Consider the following 18777-nt stretch of genomic DNA (forward strand, 5'->3'; position numbering starts at 1 on the left):
TACATGTAGTTGTATCTGCGTAGTGTCCTTTATAAAGTCTTAGAAAATTATGACTGCGTCCAGTTGTTTAGGGTTCCCTCAAAGTGAAGGACACTAGTATTTTAGATTGTTGCAAGAAACCCAGAGACTCTGGAGACAGGGAGAGCTCTTAAGTCTACTTTTCACACAATAGAGCTTCATACCATTATTCTATATATAATCTTTTTACCAAAACACTGTCGCCTGTTTCTGTCAACAAAAGACCTCTTTGTTTTGATAGCCAAGAAAAGCCTTAAGCTCAGTAGAGACAACAGAACAGGCTTTTTAAATGACAAAATGTAAGGGCCAAAATGCCTTATTTTTGGAATGTAAATTAGAAGCCTTTTTTTCTTTAATATGACTGTATCCCTCAGTTTTGATCAACTTTAGGGTTTTTCTCTCTCTTTTTTTTTAATGATATCCATGGAGTTCTTTGGAATGCAGCCCAGGATAACCATAGCTTTTTAATCTGGCTACAGGGTAGGCACAAGTGAGGTGGGAGGTGACGACTTTCCCACACTCTTGAGCCCTCTTAACTGTTGTCTTTTTTTTTTTTTAATATTTATTTATTTATTTGGCTGCGCCTGGTCTTAGTTACGGCACTCAGGATCTTCGTTGCGGCGTGCGGGCTCTTTTAGTTGCAGCATGCAGGATCTAGTTCCCCGACCAGGGATCAAACCCGGGCCCCCTGCATTGGGAGTGCAGAGTCTTACCCACTGGATGGACCACCAGGGAAGTCCCTGAACTGTTGTCTTTGACCTTCAGTTTCTCTGTATAATCTTACTGCTGAACATATGTGCTCAGATGTGCAAGTAGCTGAGAGCCTCTGTAACAGGACAGAAGTTCTCTGTCTGGGGATAGACATTGTCCCTGACTCTTCCCATGAACTTGAGTACAATTCTAATGCCATCACCTGTTTACTTTTTTGTAGTTCCCAATACTTTGGAACCTTCTTGAAGACTTACCTTTCCGCTGCTATCTTCCAAAGGTAGAAAGGAAGGCGACAGTTCCTTCAGAGCCTTCCCATCTCTGTCTCCACACTTCCAACTAGACAGGAAAAGTCTTAACCTGCCGCCCACCCAGAGGGATGCCTCTGTCACTGTTACACTGTGGGTATGAAGTCCATGGTCTTTCCTAGTCCATGTTGGCATGTATGTTGGACACTTCATCCCTTCCTTTTGGTTTTTATTAATAACAAGGAAACCACCACATTATAAGAAATCTTAGGGGCTTCCCTGGTGGCACAGTGGTTAAGAATCCGCCTGCCAATGCAGGGGACATGGGTTTGAGCCCTGGTCCAGGAAGATCCCACATGCCGTGGAGCAACTAAACCCGTGCGCCACAACTGCTGAGCCCATGTGCCACAACTACTGAAGCCCACGCACCTAGAGCCCGTGCTGTGCAAAAAGAGAAGCCACCGAAATGAGAAGCCCAGGCACCGCAACTAGAGAAAACCCGTGTGCAGCAATGAAGACCCAATGCAGCCATAAATTAATAAATAAATAAAATTTTTTAAAAAAGAAATCTTAAAAGTGATCATCTCTATCCCTTTGGTGACTTAAGAGCTGAGATTGGGTCATGTTTGTTGTTGCATCCTTAGTATTTAGCGTGATACCCCTAAAGGGGTGTTGGGTGTCCCAGACATAGGAGATATAACCCTCTAGATTGTCAACCTTTTTTTTTTCTCTTCAAGGTACTTCCATGGTAGTTAGCTTAGAAAATATTTGTGAGAGGAAATAGTTCTGGGCTAGAATTGCAACCACTTGTAAAGACTCAGAAGGACCCTGTTTATCTCCCCAGACTCATTGCCCACTCTCTTAGCTCCAGCCATAGGAGCCACTTTGCACATGCTACTCCCTCTGTTTAGACCATTTTCCTCTCTCTTATCTTACTCTGCCTTCACCTTTGCCTGGCTAAGTCTTATTATCTTTAGGTTGTGTCTAGATGTTACCTTCTAGGAGAAACCTTCTGTGACCTTCTATGACCTTCCTCTGTGTTCCTGAAGCACCTTGTATTCACACTATTGCAGAATCACATGCTGTAATAGAATTGGCCACATTCTGGCCTACCTCCCCTGATACTTGTAACTTCCTTGAGGACAAAAACAGTTTCATTCATAATTTTGTCCCCAGCTTCTGGCATGCTCTTTGGCACAAAGTACACATTTAGTTAATATTAGTTGAGTGAATGAATGAATGGTGTCCAAACAAGGAAGATATTCGTAGGCATAGATTTCTTCCCCTTCAGAAATTAAAGTGTAGCCAGAGACTTTGTCCGTGTCTGCACCGGATGCCAGTCCAAGCTTCTCAGGGGATTCCCCTGGGTGAGCGCCCCTGCCTGAGGCCCTCCTGAGGCTGCCTCGTGACCTGAATGAGCTCATGGTGACTCCAGCTCCTGGAGACCCGGTGGTCTCTATCCACCCATTGCTACCCTAGTCCATTTGCTCTGCCTGAGGTATGTTCACTAACTGGCTGTTAAGCCAGATTCTACCCTCGGATGAAACCTGAGAGTCTGTACTGCTTGTTCTAAACAGCTTTCCAGTCTTCTTGGTAGCATGAGGCTCTGAAGTGGGTGCCATCATGCCTGCAACCAACTCAACTAAGCAAGGCCAACTTATGTTGGGTCCTGTTGCTGAGGGTAGGTCCAGTGTTGTCTCAACTACTGCGTTCCTGTTTTTTGGGGATGTGGGGGAGGAATGTCCCTAGCTCCTCTCCGTTGACCATTTACTTAACTCCCATCAAAGAAGGGACTTTCAAGAATGAAAGCACTGCAGTTTTCTGGTAGAAGAAACACTGTGCACTCAATAATGACAAAAAACTGTCCACTCACAATTAGAGGATGGTCCCAGTTTGCAGATCCTCCTAGTCAATACTCCTCCTTTATTCCCACCTTCTTCCTTTGCCCACGGAACTGAAGCTCAAAGGATCCAGATCAAAAGGGGGGGTGAAAAAAATGGGGGTGGAGGAGAGAGATGAGCCATGGAGATAAAGGGAAGACAAGGAGAGCGAGTGAGGAAGATGGGAAGATCAGGACAGAGTAAAGAAAAATGGAATAGGAGTAATAATAATAAGAAGAAGAAACAAAGTATAAAAAAGCAAAGTGGGAGACATGAACATGGGGAAGAATAAAAAATTTGAGGGAAGAAGCCTTGGGGACCCAGAGAAAGTTGGAGAAAACACCTCCAGGAACAACCTGGAGGGAAAGAAGAGAGTGGAGAAGTGAGAGGAAGGAAGAAACCTGGGGTGAGAGAGGACTCATGCTATAACTCTCATATTAACCAGAAGGATTAATAAGCTCCCACTTACTGAATGCCACCTGTGTAATCAACGCTGTGATAAGGCTTTGCACTTACAGCATAGTGGGTGCACTAGCCCAGAACTGAGTTCAGAGTCTGGCTGTTCATGGAGCTGTGGACCAGAAAACACATGGACATCTGCGCATGAGTTCACATGCGGGAGGCTGGGCAAACTTACATCTGAGCACAGAAGAGGCTCCACAACCTTGGGACCACCAGTGAATAACTAGGAGGGCTGGGGGAAAGGGTGATACCTTTTGAGGGTAGGAAGTTGTCTCAGGTCTTGCAGGCAAGCAGGCATGGCCTTGGAGCTCTAAAGATTCAGGCATGGATGCTGTTACGACCACTTGGATACTCAAGGGCTGTGTAGTTGGAGAACCCACAGCTATCTTTTCTCATTTAATCCTGGTTTATAACAACCGTGTGATAACCTCCATTAAAGAAACACAAGTTGCTTTACCACTGCCACTAGATGGTGGCACTAGGAGTCCAACAGGATCAGTGTGATGCAAAGACCAGGCTCTTTCCTCTCCACCCTAAGGCGTCTGCTCGGCTCTCCCACCTTTGGTGGTCAGAGCAGAATGTTCCAGGAGGTCAGCCTCAGGCAGTCTTCAGGCAAAGAGTAGAGGAAGGAAATGTAGTATTGGTTGGTCCAGAAGCAATGACCCAGGCAGAAAGGGGCCTCTGGGAGCCATCAAGACAGATGGCAACACTGATCCTTTTCAGTTGGGCAGAGGAGGGGAAGTTAGAAGCTTGGACGAGGTGAGTAGGGATCCATTTGCCACCCAGGATCAAACAACCTGGCCATACAGGTTGGCCTTGGTCTCCTCCACCTGCTGTGGACACAGCAGCCTGGGGCCACAGGACTCCAGGAACTTTCTTTCCCTCGCAGCTTCCCACGTGCACAGCTTAGCAAGAGCACTGCCCCTGAGCCTCTGAGCCAGGGCACCACAGTCTACAGGATTTGTGGAAGTTTGTTTTTGTCTTGCAGGGGCTTTGTCCCCATGTGATTCATTAACTGACCCATTGCTCCTTAGAGCTGCAGGGAGCCTGGTAGTTCAGGCCATTAAATCCCTTCTGTCGGCCTAATTCACAGCCTGACATCACAAGCCTCCCAACATAATCCATTTGTCCTGATTTGATTTTTTTTCAAGAGGCTTCCTTGGCAGCCAGGTTTTCTCATTACGAATATGATTCATCTGTATGGTAATTCCCATTAGAATTAGTATATCAGACATGATTCATCTTTGGAAATATTAAGCCAGAAGCATCATTTCAGAAAGGCCTGTTACATTCATAGCCAGAGGGAATTTCTGCAAGAGATGCCCCTTCATTCAACTAGCATTTGTTGAGTTGGCCCTGTGCTGGACTCTGAGCTAGGGGCTTTGGGGAATATAGAGACGATAGGACTTCACCCCTGCCCTCAGGAGCTCCCATTCTAGAAGGAAGATAACATAGACATGCGTGTTTATGGGATGGATAATAGGAGAAGTGCAGTCAGAGATGAAAGGTAACATGGTCTTGTAAAATCTCAGGTTCTCAAACTTCAGCAGGAATCAAGATCACCTGGAGGGCTCATTACAACACAGATATCTGGGCCCCAACCCCAGAGTTTCTGATTTAGTAGGTCTGAGGTGGGGCCCAAGAATATGCATTTCTAACAAGTTCCCAGGTGATGCTGCTACTGTTAGTCTGGGGGCCACACTTAGAGCACTTGGCTCTAAGGCTTCAGTTCTTTCTCCACTGCCCCCTCCCTTCACTGCCTGCAGTGTGCTAAGCTGTGTGCTCCCTGTTGGGGACAAGATGTTGAACAAGACTTGACAGGGAGGAGATATCTGTGTGTGTATGGCTGATTCATTTTGTTGTGCAATGGACACTAACACAACATTGTAAAGCAACCATACCCCAATAAAAATTAATAAAAATAAATAAATAAAGTGTACGGGGGCGGGGGGGAAAGACATGCCCCTGCCCCCCGGGGAACTGACAACCTTGAAGGGGAGTAAACAGTGACTTCCACACTCCACAGAAAGTGCCACTATAGAGTTTTGCATGGGGGCCGTTGGAGCACAGAAAAGATACTGCTTAGTTCTTGCTAGAGCTGGGAGAAGACTGCATGAAGGAGGCAAAATCTGAACACAAGGGTGAAGTGGCTTGGAAGAAGTTATGTGGAAGGGTATTTCCGGCCACTAACTTCCCAGATTATCAAATGTGAGGAACATCCCCTCACATTCCTTCTTAAATGTTTTCTGCAGTAATAAAGTTTCGACTTAACGTCCTGCAGAATCCGGTGGCATAGCTCGGACTCATTGGCCTGGCATTAGCAAAGCTTTTATTTTTGGCTCTCTGTAGCTGTCTTTGGTCAGCGTCTCGTGCATGGTCTGAATATTCTCAGTAGAATGGAATTCTCCACATAGGCACTTGAATAGAAAGTAGAGTCAAGAGCAAAGGAAGCAACAGCCTGCTACCAAAATCTTCCTCCCCATCCCTACCACGCGGGTCTTTGAGCTGCCTCAGCTACCACCCGCCACCCCATGGCAGCCTCACTGTTTTTGTTGACGCTTTAGGAAATTTGGCAGTTCTTACACCATTGCATTTTGTTTAGACACACACATCCATCAGAAATCAAACTTCCAGCATGGAAGTTGTTTGATGGAAATCAAACAACCATCTAGAACACCGCTTCTGGATTCCAGAAGTTAGAAAAGAGGCCCATGAGACCAGTTAAAGGGGTTTGAAAACCACAGCTCTCACGCTTGATTCCATGTGGGAGGCTCCTGTGTTCCTACCCATCCTATTAACTCTCAGTTAACACAATTCAAATAAATATGATTATTTGTTTTTCTAGCTCAGACTACTTTAAGAATCACATTATGGGGAGGATAAGAGTGCTATTAGAAGTAGATATATAGTCACTGGTGAGAAAGGACAACTGATATTAAAGGAGAACACTGATAAGTAAGAAGGAAACTGGAGACCTTAACTATACACCAAATTCAAGAATAATGATGGGGCTTCCCTGATGGCGCAGTGGTTGAGAGTCCGCCTGCCGATGCAGGGGACACAGGTTCGTGCCCCGGTCCAGGAGGATCCCACATGCCGCGGAGCGGCTGGGCCTGTGAGCCATGGCCGCTGAGCCTGCGCGTCCGGAGCCTGTGCTCCGCAACGGGAGAGGCCACAACAGTGAGAGGCCCGTGTACCGCAAAAAAAAAAAAAAGAATAATGATGATCAAAATTATCATTAAAATTAAGGTTAATTAATATCCTCCATCCCCCCATTTAAGAAAGCTGAGAAGTATTGGTCATCAAACAGTAACACTAAGAGGGACGTAGGGATAATGTTAGTTGACCCCTTCATGTTAAAGATAAGAAAACTATGAGAGAGGGGTGGGTTTCAGTCACAGGACAGAGTTTGTCTTTTTTTTTTAATCATTGTTCTCAAGCATCTGCCATAGTCTCTGTAACTACAACTCAACATTTGTTGAATTAACCTGAATTAGGAAAGTCAATATGCGAATCCATATCTTGTTTTTTTTAAGCCCCATTATCCTTCCAAATCATCGTTTTCATGAAGAATCAGGATGGAGACTAGATCTAATTAAACATGCTCAACTCTCAGCCAAACAGCAAATGATAATGGAATAGTATTAAACTATTGGTAAATTTCTCAGAACAGATCACGTTTGGTTAGTAGCAATCAGATCCTCATCTGGCTACAGCTATTCTGAATGTTTTGTAAAGAACTGGTGCCATTTCACGTGACTTCTGTATCTGGTGTTCAGCAAATACAGGTGACAATACAATATCACCTGTGGTTCAGATGAGTCCAATAAAGTCATGACCCAAAAAACTAGAGAATTCTAGCCAATTTCTTGGGGAAGATATACAAGACATTCATTAATTCAATTAAGAACTACTTATTGAGAAGCTATAATGCCAAAGACTTCTAGACCCTGGAGATAGAGCAATGAAAAAGAAAATAAAGTCCTTATGAAGCTGACATTCTAGAGGGAGGAGACAGACAATAAAGAGAGGTGGCAGGGGCTTCCCTGGTGGCGCAGTGGTTGAGAGTCCGCCTGCCGATGCAGGGGACGCAGGTTCGTGCCCCGGTCCGGGAAGATCCCACATGCTGCGGAGCGGCTGGGCCCGTGAGCCATGGCTGCTGAGCCTGCGCGTCCGGAGCCTGCGCTCCGCAATGGGAGAGGCCACAACAGTGAGAGGCCCACGTACCGCAAAAAACAAACAAACAAAAATAAATAAAAAATAAAGAGAGGTGGCAGGATCATTACTACAATTACCCCTCTCTCAAAAGTGGTTTCTTTGACAATTGTAGTATAGGATTCTCTGTTTGGTTTGGTGGTTAGCAGCACTGGCTGAGAGATGGAGAGTCCTGATGCAGAGTCCCGGGTGTGTGCACATTAGTTCCTTATTTTTATATGGTGGTAATAGTGGGATCTCTTCCTAGAGCTCTTCTGGAGTTTCAATGAAATCATATCTCAGTGCTCAGTGCCTGCTTCATTTTAAGCACTCAATAAATGTTGCAGTGATTACTAAGTATTATTATTGAGTCAATGGACACCTAAGTAACAAGCCTCCTTCTTGCTGAAAGATTTCAGAAGATATGCTATCAGATTTTGGAACATCATGATTTTCCATAGCTCTGACCCTAGAAAGATAGCTTTTGAAACAGATCAAGTACAAAATTGACTCCCCTTGTCAAGTATCCCTTTAACCCCAGTAGAAGTCAAGTAAAGACAAAGCCCTTTCTGGCTGTAGAGAGGAAGGAGCTTTCCTCCTGGGTGAGTGCTGTGGACACAGTGTGTCTGGCTGCTTCATGCCTTTCAGTGCACTCCTTCTGAATTACCCAGCTTTCTTCAGCCTTGGATGTTTGTTTTATCATGTTTTGGGTTTGAACTCCATGTCCCAGTGCTGGTTTCTTGAGTCACAAGGAACTTCAAATGTTTTCTTGAGTGTTGTCTAAGTATCGCTTGCTTTTCTGCAAGTAACATCATAATATCAAGGTCATTCTGCTCAAACACAGCACCTGCCATAGTGGGAGTAGTATAATTCGAGGGAGAGGATCCACTCACAGTTCACAGTGGTGGTTAAACGTAGGTGCCATGAGGGGCACTGTTTGCAACATTGATCTATAGCTCTCTATATAAGTCTCTTTTTATTGAAGTATAGTTGATTTACAATATTTATATTAGTTTCAAGTGTACAACATAGTGATTCAATATTTTTATAGATTGTACCCTATTTAAAGTTTTTACAAAATAGTGGCTATATTCCCTATGCATACAGAGAAAGACAAATACTGTGTGTTATCACTTATATGTGGAATCTAAAAAATATTTATAAATCTTATAATTTCTAAGAACTCCACAATGGCCAACTATAAAAACCTTGACTCCTTTCCTTTCCTCATTCCCAGTGACTTCAGCAAGTCCTGTAGAGTCCATATCCAAAATATATCTTGACTGTTTAAAATAGTCTGCAATTTTTAATTAACTTATTTGGTCTACTTGTTTATTGTCTGCCTTCCCCCACTAAAATAAAGCTCTTTTTGCTCTCTGCTGGATCCCCAAGTCACTGGGCTTGGCACAATGTATACGTTCAATAAATATAAATCAATTATTGAATGAATGGATGGACACACATCTGTTTAGCAAGATTAGATGCCTTGTTGTGACGTGTTGATTTTATCTCAAAAAGGATATTGACCCATATAGGGCAGTAGTCTCTCTAGTTTTCAGCACCTTCTATTACCATATGAATCAAGTGAGATAAAGTTTATATTTTTTTATCTTGTAATTTAAGACTATAAATCTCCATATAAAGGAAACATATTTGATCATTCATGAGTCATAACTTGACTGTTTTCCAAAGTAATTTAGGGTGATCATGAAAGGAATTATCATGAATAAAAACAATAACAATGGCAATGTTAACATCACTTAAAACTCTTGCCAAATAATGATGTTTTCTTGAATCCCACTGTTTGGGCTTTGGGTGTGACCATGTTTAGTGCAATGGGTAAAGCCGGACTACAGAGTTGAACAAATCCAATTTCCACCCTGGCTCCGCCTCTTACTAGCTGTGTAAAGTTGACTGTGTTTCTCCACCTCTGTAGGCTTACTGTCCCCATCTTCGAAATGAATCAATCTCATAGGGCTAGAGTGTGGATTCAAATCTCATGCAAGGAAATACTCATTATTGTGCCCAAAATATCATGATTATGTAAGTTAACTTTTGCTGTGTAACAAGGCACTCCCAAAACATAGTGACCTTTACAACAGTCATTTATTTAGCTCATGTTTCTGTGAATTGGCTGGGTGGTTCTCCTCGTCTGGATGAACTGATCTTTGCTGGACTCTCTCATGTATCTATGATGGCAGGTAGACTGGCCCCTGGATGATCTAGGATCTAGGATGGATTCACTACACGTCTGCCTGTTGGCAGGCTGTTGGCAAAGGTGACAGGAGTGACTGGGCCATGGTCTCTCATCCTCCAGCAAGCTAGCTCTGGCTTCTCCACATGGTAGTTGTCTCAGAATTCCCAAAAGCAGCGAGAGAGCAAGCTCCAACACACAAGATTTCACTTGCAACACGTTTACTAAATTCCCATTGGTTAAGCAAATCACAAGACTGGCCTGGAATTAATGAAAGAAATCATTTATGGCCACTTTTTTAGTCTACCACAATCATCCTTATCACCATCATCATAAAAACCAATATTTGTTGAGGATTTACTAAGTGGCTGTTCCAATCATGTTACTATGTTTATCAAAACTTGTAATTCTTGGGGCTTCCCTGGTGGCGCAGTGGTTAAGAATCTGCCTGCCAAGGCAGGGGACACAGGCTCGAGCCCTGGTCCGTGAAGATCCCACATGCCACAGAGCAGCTAAGCCCGTGAGCCACAACTACTGAAGCCCGCGGGCCTAGAGCCCATGCTCGCCCACAAGCCACAACTACTGAAGCCCACAGGCCTAGAGCCCATGCTCTGCAACAAGAGAAGCCACCACAGTGAGAAGCCCGAGCACCGGAACAAAGAGCAGCCCCTGCTCGAAGCAACTAGAGAAAGCTCGTGCGCCGCAGCGAAGACCAAACACAGCCAAAAATAAATAATTTTTTTTTAAAAAGCTTGTAATTCTTACCACAACTTTATAGGGCAGCTACTATTATATCCCCCTATTGGAGAAAAGCATACTGAGGCACAGAATGGGAAAGCAAATTATACAAAGTCACACAGCTGGGAAGCAGAGGAGCTAGGACCCAAACCAACACTCTAGAACAACACTCATAATTACTGTTTTATACTGCCTCCTCTTCCCATTCTGTGTATATGGGATTTTCCACAATTGCTTCTTTTTTTTAACTGAATGATCTAATAAGAGGTTATAGCCTATTTTTAACATGTACCCTGAGCACTGCCATATCTACCACCACTTCATCCATATTTCAGCATTTTTCCAACAAGCACTTTGAATTCAGCTCATCCAGTATTGATATGAATGGCATATTTTAGTCCAGATGGTGGTAGAACCTTAGCTATCTTTCTGATTCTTTGTGGATGGGGTTTTAGCAGTAGTGATGGCAGCTCAGAGCTTTATTCTGGGAGCTCTTCCTCTCTTATTTCTTCAGACAAGTTTGAGGGCTTGGAAACAGCTGATAGCAATGCTGAACAATTACTTAATATATACATAACATTTATATATGTTGGAGGTGAGCTGCAACAGCCCTTAAGAGTAGAGGCCATGGCTTTCTCTCTGTATTCTCAGAAACTAGCACAGGCAAGAGCACACAGAGGACAGATTGGAGGAGCTCAGTACAGGTTTATTGTATGTATCTACCTCCATATCGATATCCCATTAAAGCAAGTGTCACAAACACATATACTAATGGTGACCAGATAATTGGCCAGGTGTGCTTACTAGAGAGTGATGGGGACCGGCACTAACTGGAGAACTCATGGAAGTGCTCAGTGTTGCCAGATTGTTCCATTTTTCAGATGATGCTCTAACTTCAGATGTGTAAACTTTCCTGATTTTAAAATGGTGTGTGTCAAATGAAGCAGGTCCCTTGGGTGAACCTGGCCCACAGTTCCTCAGCCAATTGTTGACCCCCTACATTAGACACTTGTTGGCATCTCTCTGTTGTATCACAACTGTCCTAAAGGCCTGAGGAGGAAACCTTTAATAAGAATAAGGCAGGGACTTCCCTGGTGGTGCAATGGTTAAGAATCCGCCTGCCAATGCGGGGGACACGGGTTTGATCCCTGGTCCAGGAAGATCCCACATGCTGTGGAGCAGCTAAGCCCATGCGCCACAGCTACTGAGCCTGCGCTCTAGAGCCCATGAGCCACGACTACTGAGCCTGCGTGCCACAACTACTGAAGCCCATGAGCCTAGAGTCTGTGCTTCGCAACAGGAGAGGCTACCGCCATGAGACGCCTGCACACCGCAAGGAAGAGTAGCCCCCGCTCACCGCAACTAGAGAAAGCCTGCGCAGCAGCAAAGACCCAACGCAGCCAAAAATTAATTAATTAATTTAAAAAAATAAGTATAAGGCAAAGATGGAGCACTGAAATGATAAGAGAGGCAGGACTTTGAGAAAGCTGGGTGATGGTCTATTTCAGAGATTCCACAGAGGTCAAGGACATGAGAATAAGAAACGGCCATTAGATTAGAGCAAATTATTCCATACAATGCTACATTTGTAGGCTATGTTCTTTAACAAAAATCCATGGTCAGATAACATGAGAAATAATCAAGACATTCAGTTAAACAAAATAAAATAGATTTCTTTACTCTGACCCTTTTAATTGTTGATATTTTAATAAGCAATGTAAGTCTTCAAAAGTAGAAATACATATTGAGTTTTTCAAACTTCCATGATCAAGGAGTCCTTATTTCATGCAGTTCGTCTAGGTCTAATGATTTGAGGAAGACACTTTGGGAAGGATTGATAAAGGACTGAATGAGACATTGCGATTCTCAAGGCATGGGATGGAATCTGGAACACATCGGGTAATGAGTGTGGCCATATTGAGCCAATGGAGCATCTTGGCAAGTAAAGAAAGTGGGTCAGCACATTGGTAACTAGGAGCCATCAGCATGTTAGTCTTCATAAAATAAAACCTTTTTAGGATCATTCCTCTGCTGAAAACAAACAAATAGACAAACAGAAAAGTGAACGGTTTCCCACCTCTGATGGATTAAACCTCTTTGCTTAACATTCAAGGCTCCCCTTTATCAGGCCAACTGACGTTTCCAATTTCCCAGTTATTTCCCTACACTCACTCCCTGCTCTTAATATCTGCTCTGCTCACTGTCCTTAGGACACATTCACTGTTCCAGCCTCTTCACCTTTACTTACCATGTGAGTTGCCTTCCCCAGCTGCCCCAATTAGAGCCATGCCTGTTTTCCAAGGCACAGCTCAAATCTTCTTTCCCTCTGGATCCTTCTTTAGCTATCAAATCTCACAGTGGGTTCTTTTCCCTGGATGTTTAGAACATTTACTTCTGAAGGACTGTCTCGAGACTTAGTGTGTTGGGGATTGCCTGTATCATTTGGAGCTGAGAGAAGGAAATCACATCCTGAACTCTGCAGCTCTCTACCCCCATTTGTCCTCACAATACACCCAAATAAAGTTAGGATGATATTGTCCAGCAGCACCTAAGAGCAAGGGTGTAACCCCATCCCAGTGAATTTCATCGACTGTGCTCTGTTGTTAGACAGCCACCTGCTGATCCTTGAGGATACAGTCCATTCTCTTCTTGCTCAATAGTAATGGGTGCCATTTGTAGACACCAGACTGAGCACTTTATATGTATTGTCAGGGTGAATCCCACACCATCTCTAAGAAGGGGCAATTAGTATCCTCTCTGGCTGGTCAAGGCATCCCATATACCTGACCCCAAGCCTGGGCTATTTCTGTCCCAGCACACCATCTCGGTGGCCACACTGGCCACCAGAAATTTAGTGACAGAGAATTAAAGCTAAAGAATATGCACTCTGCCTTCAAGTTGCAAGCATATACCAGTAGGCAGAGGAAGGCAGAGTAGAACTCTAGTTAGGGTGTCAGCACAGTTTGAATATCGGGGGATTCTGGGTGCATTCTAGGGTCTCGTAAGGACTCAGCACAGCTCAACAGGGGTCATTTTGAGTACCCAAGGGCTCTAGTTAAGGTGAGATTTGGAGTGTGCAGCATCACAAGGGTGCATGCAGGGTCTGGAGGGCATGCAAGGGTCTTCCCTTCCCTGGCCACTCACTGGTGTCAACAGAGGGGGTGACCTCAGTTTCCACCCTACTATGAGCTTTTTGCTTATCTGTCTTCCTTACTGAACTGTGAACTCTTTGAGAGGAGAAGCTGTCTTATTTACCCAGGCCTGACACGTAACTGGTATAAAAACATTGATATAATGAATGAATGACAAGTCAACCAAGGCAAGGTGCTCAAAGTGACATGATGGAGACAACACAATACAGTAAACCTTTATTCCACCATCAGAAAGCTGGATTAATTCACCCATGTTATCTTTCTTCCCTGTCGCTTATACACTACCCAGAAGGCTCTGGCTTCCCAGAGACCTTGACAAAACCCCAAACCTCCGAGAAATAATGTCGAACCTCATAAGTTTCAGGTCTCATCTTCTAAATTAGATTGTGAAGTCCTGTAGCACAAGAGGTGTGTTACTCTTTGTACGTGCCCCACATCTTTTATCTCAGTGCTTCTCGCAGAACAGATCTATATACATGCCTGTTGAACGACTGTATTGGAATGGATTGGAATTATGGCTGGGAGACTGTCCTAATAATCCAGTCTCCTTGAGATAATTCTTGGTGAATTCAGATGATGAGGGAAAGAGGAAATCAGGATAGTGGCAGTGACAGAAGGAAAGATGGAAGGAGGAAGAGTGGGCAGGATCTGTCAACTCATTGGATATGGAAAAAGTATTCAAAGACTTTGATCCAAGCTGACGGATTGAAGGATTACACCCGAGAGAGAAATATAGATGTTCTCCTGTCCCTTAACCCTCTCATCCTTACTTCATTTTGAGCATGGAGGGAAGATGCCTCATGAATCAGTCTGCAGTGTTCCTTGGAGATAGATCTGGGAGAGTCACTCAGGAGGGTCCAGAAGGACAAAAAGGAAAGGTTTGCCCTTGTCCCGCTACAGACGAGCTTTATTCTGCTGAGGAGGAGGAGGAGAAATTTGAGCTGAATATATTTTTGGTTTGTACAAGTTGTAAGTGCTCTGTTTGATAGCAAGGTTGTTTGAATGGCCCATTTCATAACTACACATAGCATTCCCAAATAAATGGTGTCTGTAGAATGTTCAGGTTAATGCATGAGTCCAGTGTTCACGAGTGTTTGCACTTAGAGTGACTGAGCCTTCTTTCTTAATAAGTCATCTTGGCGTTTTGTCAACAAGTTAATTTGCTTTTCTAAGAAACTAGATTAATACTTCCTGTACTTTGTGCTATTCACAGATCTACAGTGCAGTGAGAAGGGGAGAAGAAACAGAAGAGACAATTAGATCTCTTCTCCATTTCTTCACAAAGCTCCCAGCCTCCGAGACAGCCCATGAAAGGATTAGCATTGGTCCGTGCTTAAAGCAATGTGTCCAAGACACTGTTTGTGAGTATCGTGCCACTCTCCAAAGGACTTCCATATCTCAGTACATCACCGGCTCTCTCCTAGAAGCCACCACATCTTTAGGAGCAAGAAGTAGCCTTCTCAATTCTTTTGGAGGATCCACCGGACGAATGATGCTGAAAGGTAATGTCTGAAATTTCACTTTTAACTTTTCATCTTTGAATGCAGAAAAGAATCTAAGTTAACATTTATTGCATCTCCTGATGGAAAATTGAGTCCACGTATCAGCAACTTTAAGAAAAGATAGCTGCTTTAAGAGAATATATAAAAAGATAGTCCTCTATCAAAATCCCTTAAGGTATAAACATTCCAAATAATAAGCATTAAGATATTGAAATTTCTTTTTCAAAAATGGCTAAAAGGCTATCTTTAATTTTTCTAAGTTATTCAGATAGGTGGTTTCCCCTAGTGGTAGTCTATGACAGATGTCAATTATTGTAAAAAAGCCTTGTAAACAAGTGTAGTCATGTGGCCACGGTGAAAACCAACCGTTTCATTCAAAACAGAGTGGAATATAGTTCTCGTTTCTACACAGAATCAGTAGGTTCATGTTGACCAGAAGAGCTAAAGGCCATCTTCCACTGACTCCCATCTTAAAAGATGAGATAGGTGTCCTGCTGAAAAATGAAAGCCAAAGGAAAATGGGATCAGAACTTCCCAGCTACTTCCCACAAGTAGCAGAAAGGCAAGTCAGAAATGGCAGTGCACCAAAGAACCTTGGAGATTTGTGCACTGCACAGCTGTCACCACCCGCTTGGCAGTATTCCCTGGCAGGAAGCTGCCAGCCAGACGGGGACCACGCAGAGCAGCATTCCACTGCCTGCGGGCTGCCAAGAGCTCAATCTGACATCCGGCCACTTCTCTCAAGGAGAGCAGCTCTTGTCCCTCCACAGCAAGCCCCAGACCTGCGATTATCAGGCCAGTGGCCTTCCTCCTTGATCCTCAACCTCCCCACTCCAGCACCCCTTGGGTGGGCCCTAGAGGGGGTTCACACCTGAGTGGGTGCCATGTTGATTTGTTTTCTAGAGTCACCTTCACTTTTGTGGATTGGTTATAAAGAATGAATGAAGAAAAACACAAAATGTGGGACAACTAATCCAAGAGACTAAAGAGGAGACACTTGGTTTCATATGTGTTTCATTCATTCAGCATATGTTTTTTGAGCCCCTACTGGGTGCTGGGTAGGGAACAAAACATAGCCCCTGCCCCCAAGGAACTTGCAGTCTCTAGGTAATAGGCAGTTTCCCCTATACATAGGATTCAAAATTTCCCTACTCCAGTGCGGCTCCTGGTAACTGCCAAGCTTACATTCTCCATCAATGCTCTTCCTGGGAATTTGGGCTGAGATTAGCATGTAGAGTTGGCATTGCTTCAGTGCTTGTGACTCTATGTGAGGACCTTATCCTGTGAGTTAATCAAGCTGTGTTGATCAGATACCCACTCTGTGCCCAGCAGTGTGTAGGTGTTATGGGAGATCCTAATAAAGTACAAGTCAATTTACTCGCCTTTAAGTTGTTTATGATCCTAATGAGGAGGCCACATTTGCATCCACCAAGTATTCAAAGAACAGACTGCAGAGAGTTAAATGCCAAATAATGTGGTGGAAGTGGCTCTAAGTGTTCAAAGAGTTTGGAGACAGAGTTAATGTTCCATGTGACAAATGGCTTGGCCGTAAACAAACAGAAGTCAATAAAAGCCACTTTGTTTCTTCCCCATTAATTGCAAAAGGGCAGATCTCCAGGCTCCCCAACCAAGGCAGGCTGCCTCCAGTCTTACACAGACCTCTGGGGAGAAAAAAGGAGGCCACTTGTTAAGGTGTCTGTTGCCCTGATAATAACTTGATCTCAATGGCTCTTTGCCTGTCTGTATTCAGATCAGAACTCCTATCAGCATTCCCATCTCTGAGACTCGTTGGATCATCAGCTAATATGTTATCTTTATTATTTTTTTTATTTATTTTTTTTTTTATTTTTTGCTGTATGCGGGCCTCTCACCTCTGTGGCCTCTCTCGTTGCGGAGCACAGGCTCCGGACGCGCAGCCCCAGCGGCCATGGCTCACAGGCCCAGCCGCTCCACGGCATGTGGGATCCTCCCGGACCGGGGCACGAACCCACGTCCCCTGCATCAGCAGGCGGACTCTCAACCACTGCGCCACCAGGGAAGCCTGCTGAAGTTTTTGTTATATGTGTTTTACCTCATACACACACACACACAAGAACTGAAGAATTTAAAAAGGAGGAGAAACATGTTCTGTAGGTCTTTGGTTAGAAAGAACCGAAAAAGAAAAAGAAATATGAAGACAGCTTTTCATGTGACCTGCAGGTGTCCCAAGTCAACTTGTCTCCTGGAAGTGGTTATGATTCCAAGATGAGGGTTGGAGCTGCCTATAGTAGGTGAGACTAGGAGGAGAAAATGTGCAACCCATTCTTCATTATTCACAGGGCATTCACAAGTCAGGAATTGGTAACTTAAGTGTTGATTAGTCAGAGTTCTGCAGCCTTGCAGCTTTACCACAGTCTACAGGATTCTGCTAACTCTCTGAAATCTCCATCAGCTTGCACACCTCCAGTGGTACAGGTGGCTCTAGAAAAACAGCCAACAGTCAGTACATTCCTGGTTTTCTGCCTTCAGGACCAATGAGGATGGTCCATCAACTAAGTGGAAAGTTTGCCAAATAATAAGAAACATTTTCTGATATGAAGTATCAAAAAGCAAGCATATGCCCTTGATTACAAGGATGAACTGTCTCAAAATGGAAAATGGAGAGCTTACACCAGGGACTGTGTAAGGACTGTCAGGGACTTCCACTAGTTGAGTACAATCAAGATCTTTCTACTTCCCATCTGGTTCCCCTTCTCTTCCTTCCCATTAACCTTGTTAGAATCCCAGGACCAACTCTGTATAGCAGTGGCAGCCAAAAGAATTATTAACTTCAATAATCAGGAATACATTTTCTAAATCCACCTGCTTTTGTTTCTTTTTTTCCATTGTACTCCCTACTAAAAATTACAAAATCACAATAAAGTAAAAAGGGAGAGAAAAGAATAAGATAATTGACAATAATGTAAAGCACTGAAATAGCAAAAGTAAAAAATGTAGTGACAAGGGGAGGATTTTTCAATATAAGGAGGCTAAATGTTTTCAAATGTGCATATTGTATCAGCCAATATAATAAATTTAGTACGTTAAACTCAATTTTTCCTTCTCAAATTGTTCCTAAGTAAGTTTGTAAATTAAAGGATTAAATATTTATGTATTACCAGGACAAAGCATAGTTACCCATATTTAAATTATGTAGTAGACAATGCTCATTTTTAATCAGTTTGGGTATGTGTATGTATAGCATAGCTATTAATAAATAAAATTATTCATCATATATAGACTATAGAAAGAATATCAATATGAAAACAAAAACTGCCCTACAAATGTAATATTCTTATTTGAAAATGGGAGATATTCTGTTTCTGATAGAAAGGTCTAATAAATTTTCAACTTATTTTCTTCTACTGCAATAAGTATGTTCTGTTTGTGTCTTCTTCTAAAGTAAATGCCTTTGAGTATAAAAATAAGAAGTCCTAATAGGAATACACACACACATTTGAACTATGTGCTTGTACCTCATAAATAATTTAGTTTATTAAGGCTGTCCTGGTTGACTTCCTCATAATCAAAACAATTACCTTTTACATGCCTACCAGGCAAGGGAAGGCATATCCATAGTTCTAATTCCAAGATTTAAGTGTATTTAAGAAATCCTCCGACTTACTAGTTTTGTGACCTTGAAATTACTTCATTGATGTTAAA

At 43.3% G+C, this 18777-nt stretch overlaps 1 protein-coding gene across 3 annotated transcripts in view; it reads left to right on the forward strand.

The window, feature by feature from the left end:
• Positions 1-18777, forward strand: part of PLCE1 (phospholipase C epsilon 1) — a 313229-nt gene that overhangs the window by 130448 nt on the left and 164004 nt on the right. For all 3 annotated transcript variants that reach the window (XR_014291928.1, XM_082604110.1, XM_082604111.1), the window contains exon 3: positions 14808-15096. Coding sequence is in view for 2 of the 3 variants with exons in the window: in XM_082604110.1 (XP_082460236.1) it covers positions 14808-15096 (289 nt within the window). In the remaining variant the exon portion in view is untranslated. The remainder of the gene's footprint in view (positions 1-14807; positions 15097-18777) is intronic.

The sequence above is a fragment of the Mesoplodon mirus genome, assembly GCF_964341445.2.
Source record: "Mesoplodon mirus genome assembly, chromosome: 2".
Classification (NCBI taxonomy): Eukaryota; Metazoa; Chordata; class Mammalia; order Artiodactyla; family Ziphiidae; genus Mesoplodon; species Mesoplodon mirus.